The 24,524-nt window shown below is 38.0% G+C and overlaps 1 protein-coding gene and 1 long non-coding RNA gene across 2 annotated transcripts in view; both read left to right on the top strand.

Annotated features, from left to right (window-relative positions):
• LOC103509422 (protein Tob1-like) overlaps nt 1–19,920 on the top strand; it is a 51,037-nt gene extending 31,117 nt beyond the window's left edge. Inside the window, exons 2-6 of the mRNA XM_026823764.1 lie at nt 15,522–15,712; nt 16,706–16,871; nt 17,976–18,254; nt 18,374–18,575; nt 19,625–19,920. Coding sequence (XP_026679565.1) covers nt 15,556–15,712; nt 16,706–16,871; nt 17,976–18,254; nt 18,374–18,575; nt 19,625–19,807 — 987 coding nt within the window. The 5' untranslated portion in view covers nt 15,522–15,555 and the 3' untranslated portion in view covers nt 19,808–19,920. The remainder of the gene's footprint in view (nt 1–15,521; nt 15,713–16,705; nt 16,872–17,975; nt 18,255–18,373; nt 18,576–19,624) is intronic.
• Nucleotides 19,921–21,436: 1,516 nt separating this feature from the next.
• Nucleotides 21,437–22,106, top strand: LOC113467536. The gene is made up of 2 exons (XR_003391589.1): nt 21,437–21,624; nt 21,871–22,106. It is a non-coding gene; the product is annotated as an uncharacterized LOC113467536 (long non-coding RNA).
• Nucleotides 22,107–24,524: the final 2,418 nt, after the last annotated feature.

Here is a 24,524-nt window from a genome sequence, read left to right as displayed (position 1 = left end):
TGTTGTTGTTGTTGTTGTTGTTTGTTGTTGTTGTTGTTGTTGTTGTGTTGTTGTTGTTGTTGTTGTTGGTTGTTGTTGTGTTGTTGTTGTCGTTGTTGTCGTGTTGTTTTGTTGTTGTTGTTGTGGTGTTGTTGGTGGTTGTTGGTTGTGGTGTTTGTCGTTGTTGTTGTTGTTGTTGTTGTGGGTTGTGTTGTTCTTGTTGTTGTGGTGGTTGTTGTGGGTGTTGTTGTTGTTGTTGTTGTTGTTGTTGTTGTTGTTGTTGGTGTTGGTGTTGTTGTTGGTGTTGTTGGTGGTGGTGGTAGTGGAGGTGCAAGTGATGGTGGTGGTTAAAAACAACAACACCAACAACAACACCAATAACAACACCAACAACAACACCAACAACAACAATAACCACAACGTTCTCGTTGGAAGTATCGTTGAGATTATTCTCGTATACATCATACATCTCCAAGACAGGCATGAACGGCAGGTTGTCTTTATATGCCGGGGTATACATGGGTTCTACCTCCATCTGCCCTATACCCTGTCTGTACCCTGGATGATGGTATTGGTGTCGTCTTGTTGTTGTTGTTGGTGTTGGTGTTGGTGTTGGTGTTGGTGTTGGTGTTGGTGTTGGTGTTGGTGTTGGTGTTGGTGTTGGTGTTGGTCTATTTTATAATAAAGTCTCCAATTGTGCAGATTTCAGTCATAAAGTCAGCAAATAGGTATGTATTTTCATCTCGAATTCACTAGAAGAGATGGAAAGTCCCAGCCGAGGTTCATTAGAGTCTTCGAAGAATTCTGTGGATAGCAAATTAGCAATGCAGTGGTTTTTCATAGAAAAAAGTAGTAGTGGAGATGCCATATTACCAGAAATTACAGAGGGGTTTCAAAGAAATTCCAAGTGGTGGATGTGCCAAAACGTCAAACTATCAGGGGAAAAATTAATGATATAGTAGATAGTGGATGTACCGGATTGAACTTCTGATATCTCCATACCGTAGGTACGAACAAGTTTATATAAAACTTGGGATGGAAGGACTCTATCATTTAGTTACTTTCTATTTTTTAGCTTGTTAGAATTCAATGGTAAAGAGTCGATTTTTTTGAAAGAGGTTTGACAGAGGGAACTGTAACTGCTATGGTCTTATCGTCCCGAAATCGAAGAGAGAAGGAAGGCAGGATAGGAGAAAGCTAGCCGTTCCGAGAACGAATATCATCCCATCAGGACAAAATCCGCCCCGGACGGGAATCGAACCCGCGGCTTAGCGCTTACAAGGCAGACGCACTACCAACTAAGCTAACTAGGCTGGCGTAAAGAGTTGAATTTCCTCATATAGGGTTCAATTTTAGAGTGCCGGCACCCAGTCAACCAGTCATACGGTTAGGCTTCCGGCACCCTAGTTTTTCCCTCCGTGTAGCGTTGTGGATTTGCTAAAATGCCAAACTTTGACAAATGAATCCTAAAAATTCCGAACCTTCCTATTAACAATCAGAAAATTAGTGTAGCCAGATTGTCACCCATCCATATAATAATAATAATAATAATAATAGTGCTTATTTATACTACTCGCATAGGACTGAAAAGTACCTTTACTCCAGCAGTAGGCTACTACTATTATTGTGGTCAAATTCTCAAATTATATGAGGATAAAATTCCATACCTCGGCTGGGATTGAACCCACGCCCTCCTGTTTACCAGGCGAGCGCCTTGACCACTACACCACCGAGGCAGGTTGACCACTACACCACCGAGGCAGGTTGGCACGTCGCTTATACCAACCAGTTGGCACGTCGCTTAGCTTCAGTGATCCATGCGAAACAGGTGCATTCAACGTGTTAACACCGCTGCGCTGGCTCGACCCGTGTTTTTGATCTTTTCGGTAAAATCAGCAAATTCATATAATTTTAATAATAATAGACTCTAGAGTGGAAGGTAACCACTAGGCGAGGTTAACGCCGGAGGCGTTTTCTACCACCTAACCCTTAGAGCTCCATTAGAGCAAAATCTCAAATAAATGAGGATAAAATTCCATGCCTCGGCTGGGATCGAACCCACGCCCTCCTGTTTACCAGGCGAGCGTCTTGACCACTACGCTACCGAGGCATTTACGTTCTAGGCTGAAAACCAAAGACTAAAGCGAATCCATAGAACATGAAATATTTTACGGAGAAAAAAGCAAATGGTGTGACAGTTGTTTCACTGTCACGTAACGACCATATGAGTAGCTACAGTCATGTGAGTTGTTACAGTCATGAGGTACCCTATGCTAATTCAATGCCATGCCGATCTCATGTACACGATGTAGCTGTGGTACTAGTGGTCGTCAAACTTTGAGTGGGGGGGAGTCCCAAACACTGCACTGTTCATGTTATTGTAGGTATTTATTTATTTCTTCATATTTTATTATTTTCTATTGTTACTCTTGCTTTTATTATTACTACCTATTGTTGTTATTTTTTTATTATTATTTTTTCTTCTTTTTTTTTCTCTCTTTTTTTGTATACCTATGTTTTAATGTTCTAAGCAATTGTAATCGTATTATGGAACAAATAAAATTACCAAATTGTAGGTATACATAAAAAACGACAAAAAAAAACGAATAAAATCATGACTTTTTTGTGGTAAAGCAGAGAGCTTGTTCACAACTTTTGTGGGTATCACAGCATTACTAGGTTTCTCCTTCACTATTAATTCTCATCTACTTAATCTTTTTACACTAGTAATACCGCCACTGGTCGCTACTCGAGTAGCTACTCAATTGTCCTCACGAGGCTGAGTGAACCCCGAACTCCAAGGACAGAGCCGAAAAGTCTTTGACCCTGCCGGGAACGAACCCGGGACCTCCGTCTTGTAAGCCTAATGTGATACCCACTCGGCCACGGAGGTTACTTGTTAATTAATGTACATGATTGCTATGGTTTTAGGGTGCAATATTCCTAAATACTGGACTCCGCACACAGGAAATGGAGATGCTGGGTTCGACTCTCGGCCGTAGAGTTCTGTCACCTTTGGAGCTGTGAATTTCTCAAAAAAAAAGTCCTTTTCCATAGGACTATTTTAATGTGGCTTTTCCATCGAATCAAATTAATTTGAGGGTATAATAATAAGAAGTAAGTGGACAAAAATTGTTTAAGTGAGTGAATAGATTCAATACAGGTAAATAATATAGCATAAGGGCTTTGTTCTGTTCAATTCAAATTTACGTTATTCTCAAAAAATTGTAGCATAACAAATCCTCTATTCCGCTTTCAGGTAAGCTACCGGATCGGCGAGAAAGGTGACGTGAAGATCCTCTACCGCGAGTCCTGGGACAGGAAAACCTCCGCGCCGGGAGCAGCGGTCTCCGGCCCGCCAACACTTTCCCCTTCCAGCCTGGACGCTACCGCGGACCCGAGCCTGCACGCCGCCGCCATGGATCGCGAGGTACACAAGACTTTCAACCCGGAGGCGCGCGTCTTTCGCCCGGTGGAGGTGTGCCTAGCCAGTCTCAGTCTCAACGGCGAGGAGCGCTCCGCTTCCCCGTCACCCACGAAAGGGTCACCCACTTTCTTACCCCGGAGCACGGCGCCTCTAACCTTCACTACGGCCTCGTTCGCCCAAACCAAGTTCGGAAGCACCAAGCTGAAAACCAACTCCAAACGAACGAACAGGTGAGTTGGAGACAAAAGAAAAGGATTAACAGTATGAGTGAATGGAAATAAGAAAAGGAGTATCACTGTTAATACGTAACTAATAACTAACGACGAGTTTCCAATTCACTTGAAATGATATATACAGCTTTCTTGGTTGATTCTTGAAAGAGGGGAACCTCTTTCCAAGGACTACAACTACATATTAGATGTGTACTGTGTAGGTACTTTGAAATTTGAAAAAGAAAAATTCCGTTGGTCCTCATTTTTCCTGCTCTATGACTTTGAAACATCACCCAAGTAAGCGCAACTGATCTATTCACTTGAAATGATACAGCTTTCTTGGTTGATTCTTGAAAGAGGGGAACCTCTTTCCAAGGACTACAACTACTTATTAGATATGTAGGTACTTTGAAATTTTGCACATTTGGGTTTTTAGATGGATACTTGAATTCGTTCAACTTGTGGCCATGATTCCTTTTCTTCTTTATCTTTGGTCTTTTCATGGTGTAGGCACCATAGGCGGTGTAGGCTTTAGGTTGGCGTTGCTTTGGTAGTGCTCCTGTTTACCAGGCGAGCGTCTTGACCACTACGCTACCGAGGCATTTACGTTCTAGGCTGAAAACCAAAGACTAAAGCGAATCCATGAAATATTTTACGGAGAAAAAAGCAAATGGTGTGACAGTTGTTTGAGTGTCACGTAACGACCATATGAGTAGCTACAGTCATGTGAGTTGTTACAGTCATGAGGTACCCTATGCTAATTCAATGCCATGCCGAACTCATGTACACGATGTAGCTGTGGTACTAGTGGTCGTCAAACTTTGGGTGGGGGGGGGAGTCCCAAACACTGCACTGTTCATGTCATTGTAGGTATACATGAAAAACGAAAAGAAAAAAATCGAATAAAATCATGAATTTTTTGTGGTAAAGCAGAGAGCTTGTTCACAACTTTTGTGGGTATCACAGCATTACTAGGTTCCTCCTTCACTATTAATTTTCATCTACTTAATCTTTTTACACTAGTAATACCGCCACTGGTCACTACTCGAGGAGCTACTCAATTGTCCTCACGAGGCTGAGTGAACCCCGAACTCCAAGCACAGAGCCGAAAAGACTTTGACCCGGCCGGGAACGAACCCGCGACCTCCGTCTTGTAAGCCTAATGTGATACCCACTCGGCCACGGAGGTTACTTGTTTATTAATGTACATGATTGCTATGGTTTTAGGGTGCAATATTCCTAAATACTGGACTCCGCACACAGGAATTTTATCAGAAAAGACCCCCATTTCAATGTAGGTAATGTAATGGTTCATCTAGTTTAGGAACAGCTGTTATGTATATGTTCTACACAAATATAAGTAGATACTAAAGTGTTATTGTACATCACTCCGTTCATGTGTTTATTCTACGTCATGGCTTTACATTATGTCGTACACAGAGTGACTCTGTCAAGCTGTTGGAATAGGGGACAGATTTCCATACAGGTTGTTAACATTGGGCGATCAATATAGGTAGATTCGTATAAGCTTAACCCAAAACTTTAGTACTGTTTGCCCCTACACACACACACAGGTTGATATTGATAGGCAGATTCATAATGGCTTAGCCCGACCTTTAGTTTTCCACTACACCTATAGGTAAGCCTAAGAATGTAGGAGGTAATTTTTGTGTACGAAAACACAAAAAAGGTACTTTGAAAGAAAGAAAAAAAAAACACACACACGTCTGTTAAGCTAAATTGCACGTGGTTGGGGTTCGGAAGGGTGAACAATGACCATTTGAACAAGCAAATTCTATTGGCTTTTCCCATCAGCCCCATTCAAGCTGAGAGGCAGATGGATTGTCTAATGGGTTTTTTTTTTTTTTTTTTTTTTGAGAATTGTTGGAAAAAAGCTTGTGTTATTCAAAGTTTAATCTAAATTTAAACACCATCATATGTATGTAATATTATCCTAACTTTTCTCTCCCTCCCTCTCTCAATTTCATTCCATTATACCCCAATATAACTTCTAGTGTCCCATTACTGTGGTGCACTCATTACAGATTCTCGTAATAATGGGGTGCAGTGGGTGCACTCATTACAGATTCTCGTAATAATGGGGTGCAGTGGGTGCACTCATTACAGATTCTCGTAATAATGGGGTGCACAGAGGATTCTATCAAGCAAGACGAATATTCCCATAAAGAGGCAAAGGATTTCGCAAGGAAAGCATGAATGTAAATGTGACTTCCTATAGGTATGCATCATTAGGGAACTGCTTGCTTGCTGTGATGCAAAAATCTTTTTTCTTCCACAGAACTCAGCTCTTTTAGATGCAGTTATTTTTATTTTCGTCTTCTGATTCCTTTTCTCCTCGTCCTCCTTAATATCTTTTTCCTCATCTTCGTCCTCTCCTTCTTCTTCGTCTTCTTCTTCTTCTTCTTCTTCTTCTTCTTCCTCGTCTTCTTTTTCCTCTCATTATCATTTAGGTGCTAGGTCAACACGAGAACACCTGTAATCGAAAATACTTAAGAGGTCGTCATCCTTTTTTTTTTTTTTTTTTAGAAAGAGAAAGACATCAACTCTGAATTGACAAAACACGTCGTACCTCAAAAAGTTTGAGAGACGTTGGAAAGATTTTTTTCCAAGCTAACTTAAACCTTAGGTAAATTAACCTTAGGTAAATTACACCTAACTTTTCTGTCAGCTGGTCTACGGTAGAAGTTGTTGGCAAAACAAATATTGACTTTCACTTTCCCAGCTCATCCATCACTTCTGAGAGGAAAAGAAGGAAATCTTATATTTTTATCTTTTTCTTCTGAAAAAAAGTTCAACAACATTATGACTAAACTGAAAATTTTGTCCTTCAAAACTATGATCGTTATGGGCAAGTTCTGAGAAGTATAAAAAAATAGGTGTATTGCTTCAGTGATTTTCTCCCATCCCTTTTAGAACTCCCCTATGTATTTTTTATTTAGTAGTGTTAGAAAACGAAATTGAGATAAAGTAGGTAATGGGTGTAGAATTGTAGATAGACGCAAAAACTAACTGTGCAATGATGGGCAAGTTCTGAGAAGTATAAAAAAATAGGTGTATTATTTCAGTGATTTTCTCCCATCCCTTTTAGAACTCCCCTATGTATTTTTCATTTAGTAGTGTTAGAAAACGAAATTGAGAATTAAGATAAAGTAGGTAATGGGTGTAGAATTGTAGATAGACGCAAAAACTAACTGTGCAATTTCAGTTTCTTTTTCCGCTGTACGTTGATTGGGTTCAAATATTGCACAAATGATCTTGAGTCGTACTTCAGAATGTCTCAATGTTACACAAGGCCCTCATAGAAGGAAAAAAAATCATTTTTAAGTGATTTTTAGACTTCTCAAAAGCCTTTGACAGCTTTTAAAAAATGTTGAACCCTGAGGTACCCTGAAAAGTCACTGTTGTAAAGTTTTTACTATTCAAACGTAGGTGTATCTCAAAGTATGGGCTTTTGTGGAAGGTCTTGTTGTGAAAATTGGATAAAAAACAGCATTAATCTAGTCCTTAAATAAAAAAAAACCTAATATTTTGTTAAAAGTTGATTTTTAGACTTCTCAAAAGCCTTTGACAGCTTTTAAAAAATGTTGAACCCTGAGGTACCCTGAAAAGTCACTGTTGTAAAGTTTTTACTGTTCAAACGTAGGTGTATCTCAAAGTGTGGGCTTTTGAGGAAGGTCTTGTTGTGAAAATTGGATAAAAAACAGCATTAATCTAGTCCTTAAATAAATAAAAAACCCAATATTTTGTTAAAAGTTGATTTTCACTTCCCTTTTTTACTTTTATAATTTTGTATTAAATTTCATTTTAGTATTATTAAAAAATTGTTGGTAGGAAATATTTTCCAACGACAAGTGTGTTGAATTAATTATCTGTGTTGGCTGTTTAAATTGTTAAGAGGGTTTATTATTTGTTGAACTTATTTATCTTATAAGACTGTATCCATAAAACAGACAATTAATTATACCTGCATACATAAGTAAAAAGGTTTAAAAAAGTAATAATAGGTAGATAATAAATCAGTTAAAAATCATGGTGATCTCAATGATATTAATGTTACTTACTTTCCTAGTCCGTGGGATAAGCATGGTACCTATCTCTGTTGCTGTTTAAATTGTTAAGAGGGTTTATTATTTGTTGAACTTATTTATCTTATAAGACTGTATCCATAAAACAGACAATTAATTATACCTAAAAACCTACATACAAAACTAAAAAGGTTTAAAAAAGTAATAATACCTAGGTAGATAATAAATCAGCTAAAAATCATTGTGATCTCAAATGATATTAATGTTACTTACTTTCCTAGTCCGTGGGATAAGCATGGTACCTATCTCTGTTGAAAAAAAGATCGCGGATTTTATCCTGATGGGATAATGTTCGTTCTCGGAAACGGCTGGCTTTCTCCTATCCTGTCTTCCTTCTCTCTTCTATTTCGGGACGATAAGACCATAGCAGTTACAATTCCCTCTGTCAAACCTCTTAAAAAAAAAAAAAAGGAGAGACAAATTTAGAACTTTTCGTTGAAAACGAAGTTAAAAAAGGAATTTCAGGCATCAGTGCTTGTCACAAATGTCGTTCCCCACTTTAATACACTAGGTACGCTCAATTTAATGACTTGACTTGGTCTCGAACCACCAACCTCCAATGTCCATCGTGCTAACCAGTACACCACTGAGGTTGGTTGTTGGAAACGAAGGACAGCGTATTTCAATGTAGCCCACGCCGCGGTACGCAAATCTCGGACGTACCCTCTGATGGTCACCTATCCCCTTGTTTTCCACGCTCTGCGTTTCTTAACCTCGGTGTTACATCACAAATGGCCTGTTTTACATCGCAATATGAGTTCCCTGGGGTTCAATGTGCCTCAAAACACCTACGAGTAAATAGATTAGGTACCCGAGTCATAAAATTTATCGTAAACACAATATGTACCAATGTACCTAGGTATGTGACTACGTGTGGATAGATAACTATAGGTACATACTTAATAGGTACATACTAGGTACATACCTATAGGTAGTTAAGGTAGAAATATACTAACATCACGTCACGTCCTGACTCCCCATGACTTCACGTGACGTGATGGTAGTGTGTATCTACATCTACCCTTGGGTACATAATATCGTCCCTCGGAACACATCAAAGGGACGTAAAAGCCACAAAATTTCAAATTTGATTTCTCAAACCGTCAGAGTCCTGAACTCTGACGTCAGACTTAAGATGATGCGCAGAAACGTATGCGCACAAACATGAATTGCGCAGATCCAACTCTTATTCAATCCTGAGACCTATATCGACTTACTAGCTTGAAACAGATACCTAATGGCTAATAGTAGTCATAAAACAACTACCTACCTATCTAATACCTATAACACCTAATTATTTATTTACCTATCATTGTTTCAATCAAATACTTTACCTAGGATTTACGTATTTCTCTAGACACTTGTCTTTTAGCTTGTTTTATAGTCACTGTTAGTTTTGCCTTTTTTATAGCCACTTGTATTTTAGCCATTAGCCTGGTTTATAGACACTGGATTTACCTGATTTTCTCGAATCATGTTTTGATCACATGGTATTGTTCCTGTTCCCTATGTAGATTAAGGAAAATTGTAGATAGAATAATATTGATCCACATTTGATCTAGCTACAGGTAGGTATATCTAGTCTGGTTTTGTTTACGTGACGTCAATATAGTAGACCGTAGGATAATTTATTTAGACTCTCCCTGTCAAATTAATGCAGTTCGTATTATTTAACCTCCAATGACTTTCCATTTAAAAGGTCAAGTTGAAATATAACAGTACCTACCTACCTACTCGTATAGCAGAGTTGACTCTTATTTCTCCCCAGAGGTAAAGGTCGCCTTTTCGTGACGTCATTGTTGTTTTCATAATCATATACAGGGTGATCAAGAAGTAAACACCGAGTTTTTTTCTTTCTTTTAAGTTGTTTATTTTATTTTTCCTTTAGATACCTTAATAGATTTTAAAGACCCCCATTTCAATGTAGGTAATGTAATGGTTCATCTAGTTTAGGAACAGCTGTTATGTATATGTTCTACACAAATATAAGTAGGTACTAATGTGTTATTGTACATCACTCGGGTTCATGTGTTTATTCTACGTCATGGCTTTACATTATGTCGTACACAGAGTGACTCTGTCAAGCTGTTGGAATAGGGGACAGATTTCCATACAGGTTGTTAACATTGGGCGATCAATAGGTAGATTCGTATAAGCTTAACCCAAACTTTAGTACTGTTTGCCCCTACACACACACACAGGTTGATATTGATAGGCAGATTCATAATGGCTTAGCCCGACCTTTAGTTTTCCACTACACCTATAGGTAAGCCTAAGAATGTAGGAGGTAATTTTTGTGTACGAAAACACAAAAAAGGTACTTTGAAAGAAAGAAAAAAAAAACACACACACGTCTGTTAAGCTAAATTGCACGTGGTTGGGGTTCGGAAGGGTGAACAATGACCATTTGAACAAGCAAATTCTATTGGCTTTTCCCATCAGCCCCATTCAAGCTGAGAGGCAGATGGATTGTGACCAAATAAAGTGTAAAACCCGCGTACATTAAATAACTTTAAAATCGGTCGAAATCTGTCCAAAAGCGGTCAAAATACCGCGAAGCGCAGCAACCATCTCAATCAAACGTTTTGTGTTGCATCCTTGTCACATTTGTGAACTACATACCAAATTTCAAGTCTCTAGCTTATACCGTTCCCGAGATATTGTTAAATTACACCGAAAACCGCCAAAAAGCGGTAAAATGCCGCCTACCGTTGCACCGGTCTTAACCAAAAGTTTCGTGTCGCACCCTTGTCACACTTGACAGCTACATACCAAATTTCAACTCTCCAGCTCTTACCGTTCTCGAGATATTTTGTTTACGGACAGACAGACACACACACACGGACCAATGGCTGAAACTTTAGATTTAGGCTCTAGGGACCTCAAAACGTGTTTTGACACTAAAAACTGACCATCGAAAATTTGACCCGATTACATTACTTTCCTTCCTATAGGATAAGGAAAGTAAAAAGGTACTTTGAAAGAAAGAAAAAAAAAAACACACACACCTGTTAAGCTAAATAATTGCACGTGGTTGATATTCGGATGGGTGGACAATGACCATTTAGACAAGCAAATTCTATTGGCTTTTCCCAGCCCCATTCAAGCTGAGAGGCAGATGGATTGTGACCAAATAAAGTGTAAAACCCGCGTACATTAAATAACTTTAAAGTGCCGTTGACCCCTAATAAAAAAAGAAAAAAAAACTAATAAATAATAATAACATCAGATCCCATCGCCTGTCAAATTAATGCAGTTCGTATTATTTAACCTCCAATGACTTTCCATTTAAAAGGTCAAGTTGAAATATAACAGTACCTACCTACTCGTATAGCAGAGTTGACTCTTGTTTCTCCCCAGAGGTAAAGGTCGCCTTTTCGTGACGCCATTGTTGTTTTCATAATCATATACAGGGTGATCAAGTAGACACCGAGTTTTTTTTTCTCTCTTTTAAGTTGTTTATTTTATTTTTCTTTTAGATACCTAAATAGATGGTAGGTAGGTAGGTATTTAGGTACCTAAATAGATGGGAATACCAGAATACGAGGAACGGTGAAAGTGACTGAGATCTCAAGGAAAATACAGGAAAGAAGGCTTCAATGGTTCGGACATGTAGAAAGAAGAGATCAAGAATATGTTGGAAAGAGGTTGAGAGATATGGAAGTTGGAGGTAAGAGAGACAGGGGAAGACCAAGAATGAGATATATGGACAAAGTGAAACAGGATTTGAAAGAGAAGAAGTTGGAAGTGAGCCACGCCCAAAACCGAGGTGCATGGAAGAGGTTGATCCAAAACGTCGACCCCACTTGAGTGGGAAAAGACGCAGTAAAAGAAGAAGAATAGAAAGTGGAACCAATGGCCGAATTGTAAATTAGAATCAACTGCACACCATCACCAGCAGAAAACTGAAATAATTTATTCATCTCTAATAAATGGAATACAAATTGATTTCTATATATTCATATCAATGAGATTTAAATGTATAGGTACCTACCTATACCAAGTAAAAAGAAGAATGGAGGTTTGTACCTATGTATTAGGCATAGGTACCTAAGTTGCACTTACTCGTAAGTATAAGTGCCAGTCTATTGGGATCAATCTTTTGAATGGTCTTCCCATTGTACCCATGATGAAAGCAAAGACCTAACAACCTGCAACCACCCCTTAACAATACATAGTAATAGTGCTTATTTATACTGCTCGCATAGGACTGAAAAGTCCCTTTACTCCAGCAGTAGGCTACTACTATTATTGTGGTCAAATTCTCAAATTATATTGAGGATAAAATTCCATACCTCGGCTGGGATTGAACCCACGCCCTCCTGATTACCAGGCGAGCGCATTGACCACTACACCACCGAGGCAGGTAATACTGCTATATTATGTCCACCTCCCATGCTCAGACGGTCTTTTGTCCAACAGACCTAGGTTTCAACCTTTTTCCGCCACACATATTCAGACGGTCTGACATACCACGGTCTGTCAGACCATCTGAGCGTGAGCGGTAAGCATTAGATTCATATGAACTGTGTAATTTTTTCACACTCTGTATACCTAACGTATTTACAATGTAAAGTGCTGTCCACAGCTTGTAAATAAGTAACTAGAATTATGTAGATACTGAATGACATGATGTACCCTATTCAAGTTATTTCCATAAGGACGTTAGTCGTATGAATAATTTGTTAAACTATGAAACTCAGCTGAGCTTTCAAAACTATATTTGGGGCGAAGAGAGGAGACAAATTTAGAACTTTTCGTTGAAAACGAAGTTAAAAATTTGTACCGATTGCAATACTTTCTCATTACCTTGTATAGGTTTCCTATACGTAAAGGTAATAGAAAGTAAAAAAGGAATTTCAGGCATCAGTGCTTGTCACAAATGTCGTTCCCCACTTTAATACACTACGCTCAATTTAATGACTTGACTTGGTCTCGAACCACCAACCTCCAAAGACCATCGTGCTAACCAGTACACCACTGAGGTTGGTTGTTGGAAACGAAGGACAGCGTATTTCAATCTAGCCCACGCCGCGGTATTACGCAAATCTCGGACGTACCCTCTGACGGTCACCTATCCCCTTATTTTCCACGCTCTGCGTTTCTTAACCTCGGTGTTGCATCACAAATGGCCTGTTTTACGTCGCAATATGAGTTCCCTGGGGTTCAATGTGCCTCAAAACACCTACGAGTAAATAGATTAGGTACCCAAGTCATAAAATTTATCGTAAACACAATATGTAGGTACCAATGTACCTATAGGTATGTGACTACGTGTGGATAGATAACTAGGTACATACTTAATACATACTAGGTACATACCTATAGGTAGTTATGGTAGAAATATACTAACATCACGTCACGTCCTGACTCCCCATGACTTCACGTGACGTGATGGTAATGTGTATCTACATCTACCCTTTGGTACATAATATCGTCCCTCGGAACACATTAAAGGGATGTAAAAGCCACAAACTATTTCTCAAACAGGCGTAACCCAACTCTTATTCAATCCTGAGACCTATATCGACTTACTAGCTTGAAACAGATACCTAATGGCTAATAGTAGTCATAAAACAACTACCTACCTATCTATATCTAATATAACACCTAATTATTTATTTACCTATTATTGTTTCAATCAAATACTTTACCTAGGATTTACGTATTTCTCTAGACACTTGTCTTTTAGCTTGTTTTATAGTCACTGTTAGTTTAGCCTGTTTTATAGCCACTTGTATTTTAGCCTGGTTTATAGACACTGGATTTACCTGATTTTCTCGAATCATGTTTTGATCACATGGTATTGTTCCTGTTCCCTATGTAGATTAAGGAAAATTGTAGGTAAATATTGATCCACATATGATCTAGGTACAGGTAGGTAGGATCTAGTCTGGTTTTGTTTACGTGACGTCAATATAGTAGACTGTAGGATATTTATTTAGACTCTCGAATTTATCTCAGTTTGGTACCTAGGTGTATACTAGGTAGGTAACAAACCATTTAAGAAATTTATTTCTTATTACTACCATAAAATACTTAAGTATTTAATGGTAGGTATCAAGGTAGGTACGTACCTACTTGGAAAAATTAACACAGCAAACTATCATTCTTCCATTGCACATTGCATAACTAAAAAAAGATTCCAGGCGACCATACAAATTTTGACCCTCACCTTTTCTGGTTTTCTTCTTCTTCTTCTTCTTCTTCTTCTTCTTCTTCTTCTTCTTCTTCTTCTTCTTCTACTTCTTCTTTTTCTATGATGATTTTCATCAATGGCAAAACCGGAAATTTCACTAATGGGGATAGGTTACTTCTTCTTTTTCTATGATGATTTTCATCAATGGCAAAACCGGAAATTTCACTAATGGGGATAGTTTTTTTTTTTTTTTTTTTTGAGAATTGTTGGAAAAAAGCTTGTGTTATCCAAAGTTTAATCAAAATTTCATCATATTATGTAATATTATCCTAACTTTTTCTCTTCCTCCCTCTCTCAGTTTCATTCAATTATACCCCAATATAACTTCTAGTGTCCCATTACTGTGGTGCACTCATTACAGAGTCTCGTAATAATGGGGTGCACTCATTACAGATTCTTGTAATAATGGGGTGCAGTGGGTGCACTCATTACAGAGTCTCGTAATAATGGGGTGCAGTGGGTGCACTCATTACAGATTCTCGTAATAATGGGGTGCACATCAGAGGGTTCTATCAAGCAAGACGAATATTCCCATAAAGAGGCAAAGGATTTCGCAAGGAAAGCATGAATGTAAATGTGACTTCCTATATGCATCATTAGGGAACTGCTTGCTTGCTGTGATACAAATATCTTTTTTCTTCCACAGAACTCAGCTCTTTTAGATGCAGTTATTATTATTTTTGTCTTCTGATTCCTTTTCTCCTCGTCCTCCTTAATATCTTTTTCCTCATCTTCGTCCTCTTCTTCTTCTTCTTCTTCTTCTTCATCTTCATCTTCATCTTCTTCTTCTTCTTCTTCTTCTTCTTCTTCTTCTTCTTCCTCCTCGTCTTCTTTTTCCTCTCATTATCATTTAGGTGCTAGGTCAACACGAGAACACCTGTAATCGAAAATACTTAAGAGTGTATTTTTTCTTCTTCTTTTTCTTCTTCTTCTTGATGTTTTTTCAGACCTCATCAGACCTGACTTGTGATTTAGAGGGTTCTATCAAGCAAGACGAATATTCCCATAAAGAGGCAAAGGATTTTGCAAGGAAAGCATGAATGTAAATGTGACTTCCTATATGCATCATTAGGGAACTGCTTGCTTGCTGTGATGCAAATATCTTTTTCCTTCCACAGAACTCAGCTCTTTTAGATGCAGTTATTTTTATTTTCGTCTTCTGATTCCTTTTCTCCTCGTTCTCCTTAATATCTTTTTCCTCATCTTCGTCCTCTTCTTCCTCGTCTTCCTCTTCTTCTTCTTCTTCTTCTTCTTCTTCTTCTTCTTCTTCTTCTTCTTCCTCCTCGTCTTCTTCTTCTTCTTCTTCTTCCTCGTCTTCTTTTTCCTCTCATTATCATTTAGGTGCTAGGTCAACACGAGAACACCCGTAATCGAAAATACTTACGAGTGCATTTTTTCTTCTTCTTGATGTTTTTTCCTTAAATTTATGTTTCATTCTTCCTCTTCTTCTTCTTCTTCTTCTTCTTCTTCTTCTTCTTCTTCTTCTTCTTCTTCTTCTTCCTCGTCTTCTTCTTCTTGGTGTTTTTCAGACCTCATCAGACCTGACTTGTGATTTATGTTTCAGACCTCATCAGACTTGACTTGTGTTTCTGTTTCAGACCTCATCAGACTGACCTGAGATTTAATGTCATCATGATGCACGTGGAAATTCAAGTGGCGCTCAACTTTGTGATATCCTATCTGTACAATAAACTCCCCAGGCGACGCGTCAACATTTTCGGCGAAGAATTGGAGAAGGCGCTGAAGGAGAAATTCTCAGGACACTGGTACCCGGGCAAACCGCTCAAAGGTAAGCGAGTCACTCATGTTGCCCAGAAAAAAAACCTCGTGGCGGTTGTCAAATTTACACCGGACCGGATGGAAATCCAACCCGCGAACTATCGCATACGCAGGCGAAATATATACGTTTATACGTTTTCATACTAGGCTGGAGTGCCAGAAATGTTTAACCCTGAGCGTTGCCGGCAAAACAGATAGCTCAACTAATAACAAGGCGCTGAAGGAGAAATTCTCAGGACACTGGTACCCGGGCAAACCGCTCAAAGGTAAGCGAGTCACTCATGTTGCCCAGAAAAAAACCTCGTGGCGGTTGTCAAATTTTCACCGGACCGGATGGAAATCCAACCCGCGAACTATCGCATACGCAGGCGCGTTATATGTATGTTTTCATATTAGGATGGAGCGTCAGAAATGTTTAACCCTGAGCGTTGTCGGTAAACCAGATAGCTTAACTAATGGGGGCACGGTTGGTCCAGTGGTAACGCGCTTGCTTGCCATGCAGAAGGTCCCGGGTTCGAATCCCACCATCGACAAAAATTTGTACTCGTTTTTCGATTGCAAATATTTCAACGGGTTACTTTCTGGTGTTCTCGTGCTGACCCAGCACCTGAATGGGAAGTATTGTGTCTCTTCTCGCCCATCTGATGAGAGGCATACTACGGGATGGGCATGCTACGACACAGACCACATGCGTCCAATGTAGCAGTTGTTTCATCGCTACGAAATAAAAACGGCGGTGAAACACTCATCTTTAAAAAATAAATAAAAAATAATAACTATACGCTTGTAGACTACATGTACAGTTTATAGTGTAAACTGAATTCTACTGACATCCTAAAGATTTTTCAAGTGGTTTGACTTTATCGACTTTTCCGCTGGAATTTAAACCAGATCTTCAGTGGTCCTGATGAGGCTGAAGGCCCTCGTGAAGTCAACTCTTTATTAAATTTAACCCTTGATTGAATTTAAACCAACTTATTTCATCTAAATTAACCCATTGCAGGTTCCGCGTTCCGATGTCTGAAGACGGGAGACCCTATCGATCCAGTGTTGGAGATTGCGGCCAGGGAAAGCGGTGTTGCCATTCAGGACGTCCTCGAGAATCTTCCCTCCGAGCTAGCCGTCTGGGTAGATCCAGGAGAGGTGACGGGAGACCCTATCGATCCAGTGTTGGAGATTGCGGCCAGGGAAAGCGGTGTTGCCATTCAGGACGTCCTCGAGAATCTTCCCTCCGAACTAGCCGTCTGGGTAGATCCAGGAGAGGTGAGGGGGGAGAGGTTGATAGGGGTTTGGCATCACTGTATAACTGCTGAGGTCTTATCGTCCCAAAATTTAAAAGAGGAGAATAGGATAGGAGAAAGCCAGCCGTTCCGAGAACGGACCCTATCTGTTGGGGGGAAATTCGCGTTGGGCGGGACTCAAACCCGCGACCTAGCGCTTATCAGACAGGCGCACTACCCTTCAAACTAGCTGAGGTCTTATCGTCCCAAAATTTAAAAGAGGAGAATAGGATAGGAGAAAGCCAGCCGTTCCGAGAACGGACCCTATCTGTTGGGGAAAAAAAATCGCGTTGGGCGGGAATCAAACCCGCGACCTAGCGCTTATCAGACAGGCGCACTACCCTTCAAACTGCATTAAAATACTATACGTTTATCTTTTTTTCCTTTACCTTATTTGCTTTAATTTTTTATATGTACATTTTTACGTGAAATTATTTTTTTATTTTAGTTAATTTTAACCCGAACATGGGAGAAAATCACTGAATATCCAAAGTCACATTTGTTTTGCCACAATGAAAAATTATTTTCAATTAGCATAATTCAAAACCCATCTCAATTTTAGTTGCGTTATTTTAGCATAATTTTGTTATTTTATTTTCTAGCAAATTATTAGAAAGTTTGTAGGTACCTTTGTGGTTTTTTTTCTTCTGATTTACCAAAGTTATATCAAATTTAATCTGTTACCCCTACTTATTGTTTCCCCCCCCCCAATATTCTTGGACTTGGGAGTATGTACAAATCTGAGGTTATTGAATTATATTTCAATGGATGTGTTTTTTAAATAAACAAGACCTCCAAGATTACGAAAATAGAAAATTTAATTAATCAAACAGGCTGTATAGGGTTTTAATTTTTAACATAATAGATAATTCTTGAAATAATTTTAGCAATATCAACATAGAATAAATTATCCTTAGTTTATTTATTCAAATTTCTTTTTTCTAGATTAATGTTTTTATATTATCTACTTCTGTTTAGTTAATTTAATCATAGGGAAATCGCTACCGCGGACCCGAGCCTGCACGCCGCCGCCATGGATCGCGAGGTACACAAGACTTTCAACCCGGAGGCGCGCGTCTTTCGCCCGGTGGAGGTGTGCCTAGCCAGTCTCAGTCTCAACGGCGAGGAGCGCTCCGCTTCCCCGTCACCCACGAAAGGGTCACCCACTTTCTTACCCCGGAGCACGGCGCCTCTAACCTTCACTACGGCCTCGTTCGCTCAAACCAAGTTCGGAAGCACCAAGCTGAAAACCAACTCCAAACGAACCAACAGGTGAGTTGGAGACAAAAGAAAAGGATTAACATTATGAATTTAGGTTTATGGTTTAGGCACCAAATGTGTGCCTCTCCCCCGGACACAGCCTGTCTAACGCCCCCGCCTTCTCATTTCAGAATGTCTCCCACTGAGTTCAGCAATTACATCAAGCAGCGCGCTCTACTCCAGCAACAACACAACAATCATCCCCAGCCTAGTCTGCCTCCAACGTTGTCAAACTTCCTGCACTCCCCCGGCGCCCAGTCCCCCCACTATTCTCCAAACACACCGTCTGGCAACACAGCTAGGTCCCTCTCACCCTCCTACTATTTCTCACAGGTAAGATTCCTTTCGGGAAACTTTCAGAAACGGAACCGGAAACTGAAACAGGGCCTGTTCTAAATCATAGGAAATCCAAGATTGCGCGTAATAGAAGTCGGTCCTGATCCTTTTCTTCTTTATCTTTGGTCTTTTCATGGTGTAGGCACCATAGGCGGTGTAGGCTTTAGGTTGGCGTTGCTTTGGTAGTGTATATAGCATAAAAAAAGGCTTTAGGTTTATGGTTTAGGCACCAAATGTGTGCCTCTCCCCCGGACACAGCCTGTCTAACGCCCCCGCCTTCTCATTTCAGAATGTCTCCCACTGAGTTCAGCAATTACATCAAGCAGCGCGCTCTACTCCAGCAACAACACAACAATCATCCCCAGCCTAGTCTGCCTCCAACGTTGTCAAACTTCCTGCACTCCCCCGGCGCCCAGTCCCCCCACTATTCTCCAAACACATCGTCTGGCAACACAGCTAGGTCCCTCTCACCCTCCTACTATTTCTCACAGGTAAGCTTCTTCCTTTCGGGAAACTTTCAGAAACGGTACCGGAAACTGAAATAGGGCCTGTTCTAAATCATAGGAAATCCAAGATGGCGCGTCATAGAAGTCGGTCCTGGTTCCAAAAGGAAAATATAAAACTCTATTTGATTCTATTCTAAACCACCAGGTTGCGTTCGTGAGAGCAAAATTTGCAGTCTACATTTCGTTAAATTTTGACGTCACAACAACTATTTTTATGGTTATGCAAGGTTTTTAAAGGTTTTCCTTCTGTAATATTAAGTAGGTACGTCATAACTTTTGCGAAATGCTAAGTTTTTTTTTAAAAAAAAAAAAAAAAAGAATTTAAATAATTAAATCGATTGACGCACCATAATAAATTAAAATAAAATAAAAAAAAATTAAATCTCAGATTATTTTTCTTTCTTTTTTAAGCCAACATAATTATCATGTACATAATATATGTTTGGATAGTAACTCGTAAAACAAAATTCGAAATTTTCTTAAAAGACTTTGTAATGATTTAAAATGATCAATCCAGCAAATCTGGTGGGTTCATTTCAGGCCACGCCCCTCCCCCACCACCACTCCTCACCGCAGATCCCGTTTCAAGGTCACAGCGCGGCCCAAGGTCAACCACCCAGTCTGCAGGGGACGGCGCCTTCCAATAACTACTATAGCCAACGATGGAGTCAGGTAGATTCCGAACCGTCCAGCCCCTACCATCACTTGTTGGTGGCCAACTAAGCAGCCAACAGCGGCCGAAATGATCTTCTTTCGGCCAAGGCGTGATTTTGTTTCGGAAGAGGATAATAGTTGAATTTTGTAGATTTTTTAAATTAATATTTTTATTTTCCCGGTTTTTTTTTACGTAGAGACATAGATATTTTTAATTATTAATTAATAGTTTCGTGTTAAAAAACCTATTAAATAGTACCGTTATTCTTAAACAACCTATAACAGGTAGTATACCTAGCGATGTTTACGTCGTCATCCTGGTTTTTTTTTTTTTTTAGGAAGAGAAAGACATCAACTCTGAATTGACAAAACACGTCGTACCTCAAAAAGTTTGAGAGACGTTAGAAAGATTTTTTTCCAAGCTAACTTAAACCTTAGGTAAATTACACCTAACTTTTCTGCCAGCTGGTCTACGGTAATGTAGACGAAACGTAAAGTAGACAGGACGAGCCAATTAAACATGGCTAGAGACCATCACCCTGGTGTATGGCTGATAAAAGAGATATATTCTCTATTTTGTCATCACCTTTCGGCTATAGCTAAAGCTGCTAAAACAACAACAACGTAGACAAAAGCAAGATCTTTCTTAATCACCGAATTATGCATGTTCAACAGGTGTAAAAGCAAGGAAAAATATTATTTCATCAATATCTGGAACGGTACCTATCTCAGTTTTTTTTTTTTTTTTTTCAAAATTTTTTTTCATCAATATCTGGAACGGTCCCTATCTCATTTTTTTTTTTTTTTTTTTCTGACCTTTGGAATAGCACGGGAAAAAATCATCACATTATATTCTAGGCCTAATATTATCTTACACAACACACTCGCTAAATACACTAAGCTTATGATAGGTTAACTTTTTCTTGAAAATAATAAAATATGTAATATTAATAAAAAGTAGAAAAAAATAGGGGGAAAATCAATAAGGTTGATAAGGGGGTGATCGATTGGCCAGTTCATCTTCAATAAAAAAATTTGATTCCTGTTTCTCTTTCTTTATCACTTTATTTTCAATTCCGTCTATTGGCCTATAATCCTATAAACTACTGTTTTTTAATAAAAGTATAGACTTTCTCATCTTTTTTTCCAAGCACATTCGATCCAAACTATCCTATATCACGTATATCTAATGTTAAAAATACGAACGCCCCCATATCCCAATCGAAAGAAGAGAACGTTGCCAAAATTGAACCAGATGTTAGTTCTTCATGCGAACATGTGTGTTCAACTGGCAACAATTTACCCCCTTCAGTTCATATTATTTGAAATTTAACGCCAAAACGGACTAACTCAATCTAGCACATTCTTGACCGACTTTATTCATATGACTTTCACATTTAAACATAATCTTAAGTAGCCATAATTCTATACTAATTAAAGTAAATAGCCTTTTTCTTTACCGTAATAATATTTAATATTTTTCTTTCTTTAGTTTGAAATTTTTTGCTAGTTTTGTCAACTCATTTGGCAAACTAGCTGTCGGTGTAATAAGTTACCTACAACCTTTGTATATTTCATACGTCCTTTGGGAGGTTTCTATTCCAAATAGACCCAAAGGATGTGCTATTTTTAAAATTAAAAATTGATTTTAATCTACTTCTTATCTTAGTGGAATTTATTTGATGAGTGTTTGAAATTTTTTGCTAGTTTTGTCAACTCATTTGGCAAACTAGCTGTCGGTGTAATAAGTTACCTACAACCTTTGTATATTTCATACATCCTTTGGGAGGTTTCTATTCCAAATAGACCCAAAGGATGTGTTATTTTTTAAAATTAAAAATTGATTTTAATCTACTTCTTATCTTAGTGGAATTTATTTGATGAGTGTTATAAAATGAATTTTAAAAATTGCCGCCGGGACAGCTATCTCACGTCGTCCGAGCTCATCTCAGCCCTGTTCATAAACACACCCCCATGCAGCAGAGCAACAAAAAAGTATGGGAGGTTTTTAGAGGGTTTTCTCTCCAGAGAGTATCGGCAACATTGCAATATTCAACCTCAAATTCAAAATGGCCGCCCTATATATTTTCGAAAAGGCCAAAAAGTTGAAAAATTAAGTTCAAATTGATGAGTGTTTTTTTTATGTTTTTGATAATTAATTATTTGTTATTTTTCTCCTTCTTATTTCAATGAATGTTTGCGTTGGAAATGAGTTTCTTATTTGGGTTTTTGTTTAAATAAAACATCTCTTAATAAATAATTTAATAGAAGAGATTCCCTTATATTGAGATGTCAGAATGAAAATTTGGAAATCAAGTCAAAATTACAACAACAAAAAATTCCCCTTTTCCTACAATTCTACGAAAAATGTTCATGAAAATTTGCAAGGGTAATAATTCTTTCATGTTCATCAAGTTTGTTCAATATGAGTTTATCATAGTAATTAATTAATAATTAATTGTATTAACTAAAGACCTGTGATCTCTTTCTCTTTTTAGTTTAGAGTTTTTAGTTTTAATTTAGTGTTCAGACAATATGGGGCGCAAGAAGAAGAAGCAGTCAAAGCCATGGTGCTGGTATCCTTTATAATTCTTATTTCACAAGAGAGATGGAAAAAATTGTGGGAATTAAATCTAAATCTTAACCAGTATAGGTATATAGTTAGCTTGGAGGGTAGCATGTGTCTCGTGGGTGCTAGGTTGGGGGGTTTGATTCCCGCCCATGTAGCTATTATCATGAATGGATGCTAAGGTGTGTTCTCGGAATGGTTGGCTTTCTTCTATCCTGTCTTCCTTCTCTTTTCAATTTCAAGATGATAGGACTTTGGCAGTTCTGTTCTCTCTATCAAACCTCTTGAAAAAAGACACTTTCACATGAGCCTGTGATTTTTCAATATCAGTTCAACATACTGATCGGCTGTAACCCAAACATGAGCTTCGGGTAGGTAAACTAGAAAACCAGGTAGCTAGATGGGCACCTAACTAAAATGTGACAAATCACATTTCAGGATAAAGTCCTGAAATGTGATTTGTCTAGAGTTTTCCCTTGATATGACTGATATTACAACTAGTTATGTCACTTACTTTAGATTGTAAAGAGCCTGTATTTCTTAAAATTACAGCATTTCCAGACAACTTTTCTGATTGCAGGTTGCAGGCTTTTCTTTCCACAAAATTAATTTTTTCTGATAAAAAAAATGAATTTTTAAAATTTGCCGCTACAAAATAACAGTGTTGTCAGATTGTCAACTTTTTTAGCAAAACCTCTTCTTCTTAGGAGGTTTTAATTTCTTGAAAACCTCTCAAAAGAAAACCTCTTCTTTCTACCATGTGAAAACGCTTTTAGCTAGGGGAAAAAAGAACCTCGGTGTCGGGGTTCGAATCTTGTCACCGGACTCCATGGTAAGGGGTGAGAGGGCTATACAAACCCAGGGGGTAGAGAAAAAAAATATGCAAAGGTTGCACAGGTCTCCTGTGTGAGGTTCGATATCGGATCTTCGAGCTTCCCCTTTTCCCTCCGTATTCAGGAAAAGCCCAAATTTTTCCTCAGTTTGTATTTTTGTAATGGGTAAGAAGTGCTTCATGTTCACTTCGATTATTTGTTCTTAGTCTTAGCTCCATTTCCATCTGACAAGATGTCTGAAACAACACCCATTGAAAATTCTAGCTGTCATCTACCGCTTTGGTTTAATTAGTTTTTGTTTCTAAAAAGAACGTGGTAGTTACTCCAGCAGTACTTCAAAATGAAATTGTTCTTTTTAAAGAGGAGAGAATACTTAGTCAAGTTGAGGGTATTTGTAAATATAAACTGAATTTGGAGGTAGCTGATTGATTAAAAAAAATCAATAACATACCTAATTGTTAAAAAAGATAACTCTTAGTAAAACATTTTTCGGGTGACACAATTAAATTAAAAAGAAAACATTAAATAATTTTCAACTAATAGGTAAGTTTAGAACAATAAAATAGAGGTAAATTTTGTTTGGTAAAAAATCTTGGTGTTGTTCCATTCATGTTCACTTCGATTATTTGTTCTTAGTCTTAGCTCCATTTCCATCTGACAAGATGTCTGAAACAACACCCATTGAAAATTCTAGTTGTCATCTACCTACCGCTTTGGTTTAATTAGTTTTTGTTTTTAAAAAGAACGTGGTAGTTACTCCAGCAGTACTTCAAAATGAAATTGTTCTTTTTAAAGAGGAGAGAATACTTAGTCAAGTTGAGGGTATTTGTAAATATAAACTGAATTTGGAGGTAGCTGATTGATTAAAAAAAATCAATAACATACCTAATTGTTAAAAAAGATAACTCTTAGTAAAACATTTTTCGGGTGACACAATTAAATTAAAAAGAAAACATTAAATAATTTTCAACTAATAGGTAAGTTTAGAACAATAAAATAGAGGTAAATTTTGTTTGGTAAAAAATCTTGGTGTTGTTCCATTTCCAAATCTTGTTTGTATTTTGCTACTTTTTTATGCTTTAATTAAATTATTAAATAACATGTCTTACGTCAAAATATGGTTATACGTTTACAGTGAGAAAAAAAATAAACAACTTTCAGATCTCTTTTCAAGAAAAAAGATCATAATTTATTGTTTGTTTCTTCTATTTATTTTCTTTCATTTCAAAATCACATTACAACTGGCTATAAAATACACATGTTTGTACGAATATTGTGTCTTCTCTTTTCTTTCTAAATTAAACCCTTTTGATTTAAGTATGTGTGTAGTTAATTTAATTTAAATTAAGACAAGAAAATGTAAAACGTGTAATATGATTTATTT

This window comes from Diaphorina citri, unplaced genomic scaffold, assembly GCF_000475195.1.
Source record: "Diaphorina citri unplaced genomic scaffold, Diaci psyllid genome assembly version 1.1 scaffold497, whole genome shotgun sequence".
Classification (NCBI taxonomy): domain Eukaryota; kingdom Metazoa; phylum Arthropoda; class Insecta; order Hemiptera; family Psyllidae; genus Diaphorina; species Diaphorina citri.
The sequence above is the reverse complement of the archived record's forward strand: the minus strand, read 5'-3'. Positions and strand labels throughout refer to the sequence as shown.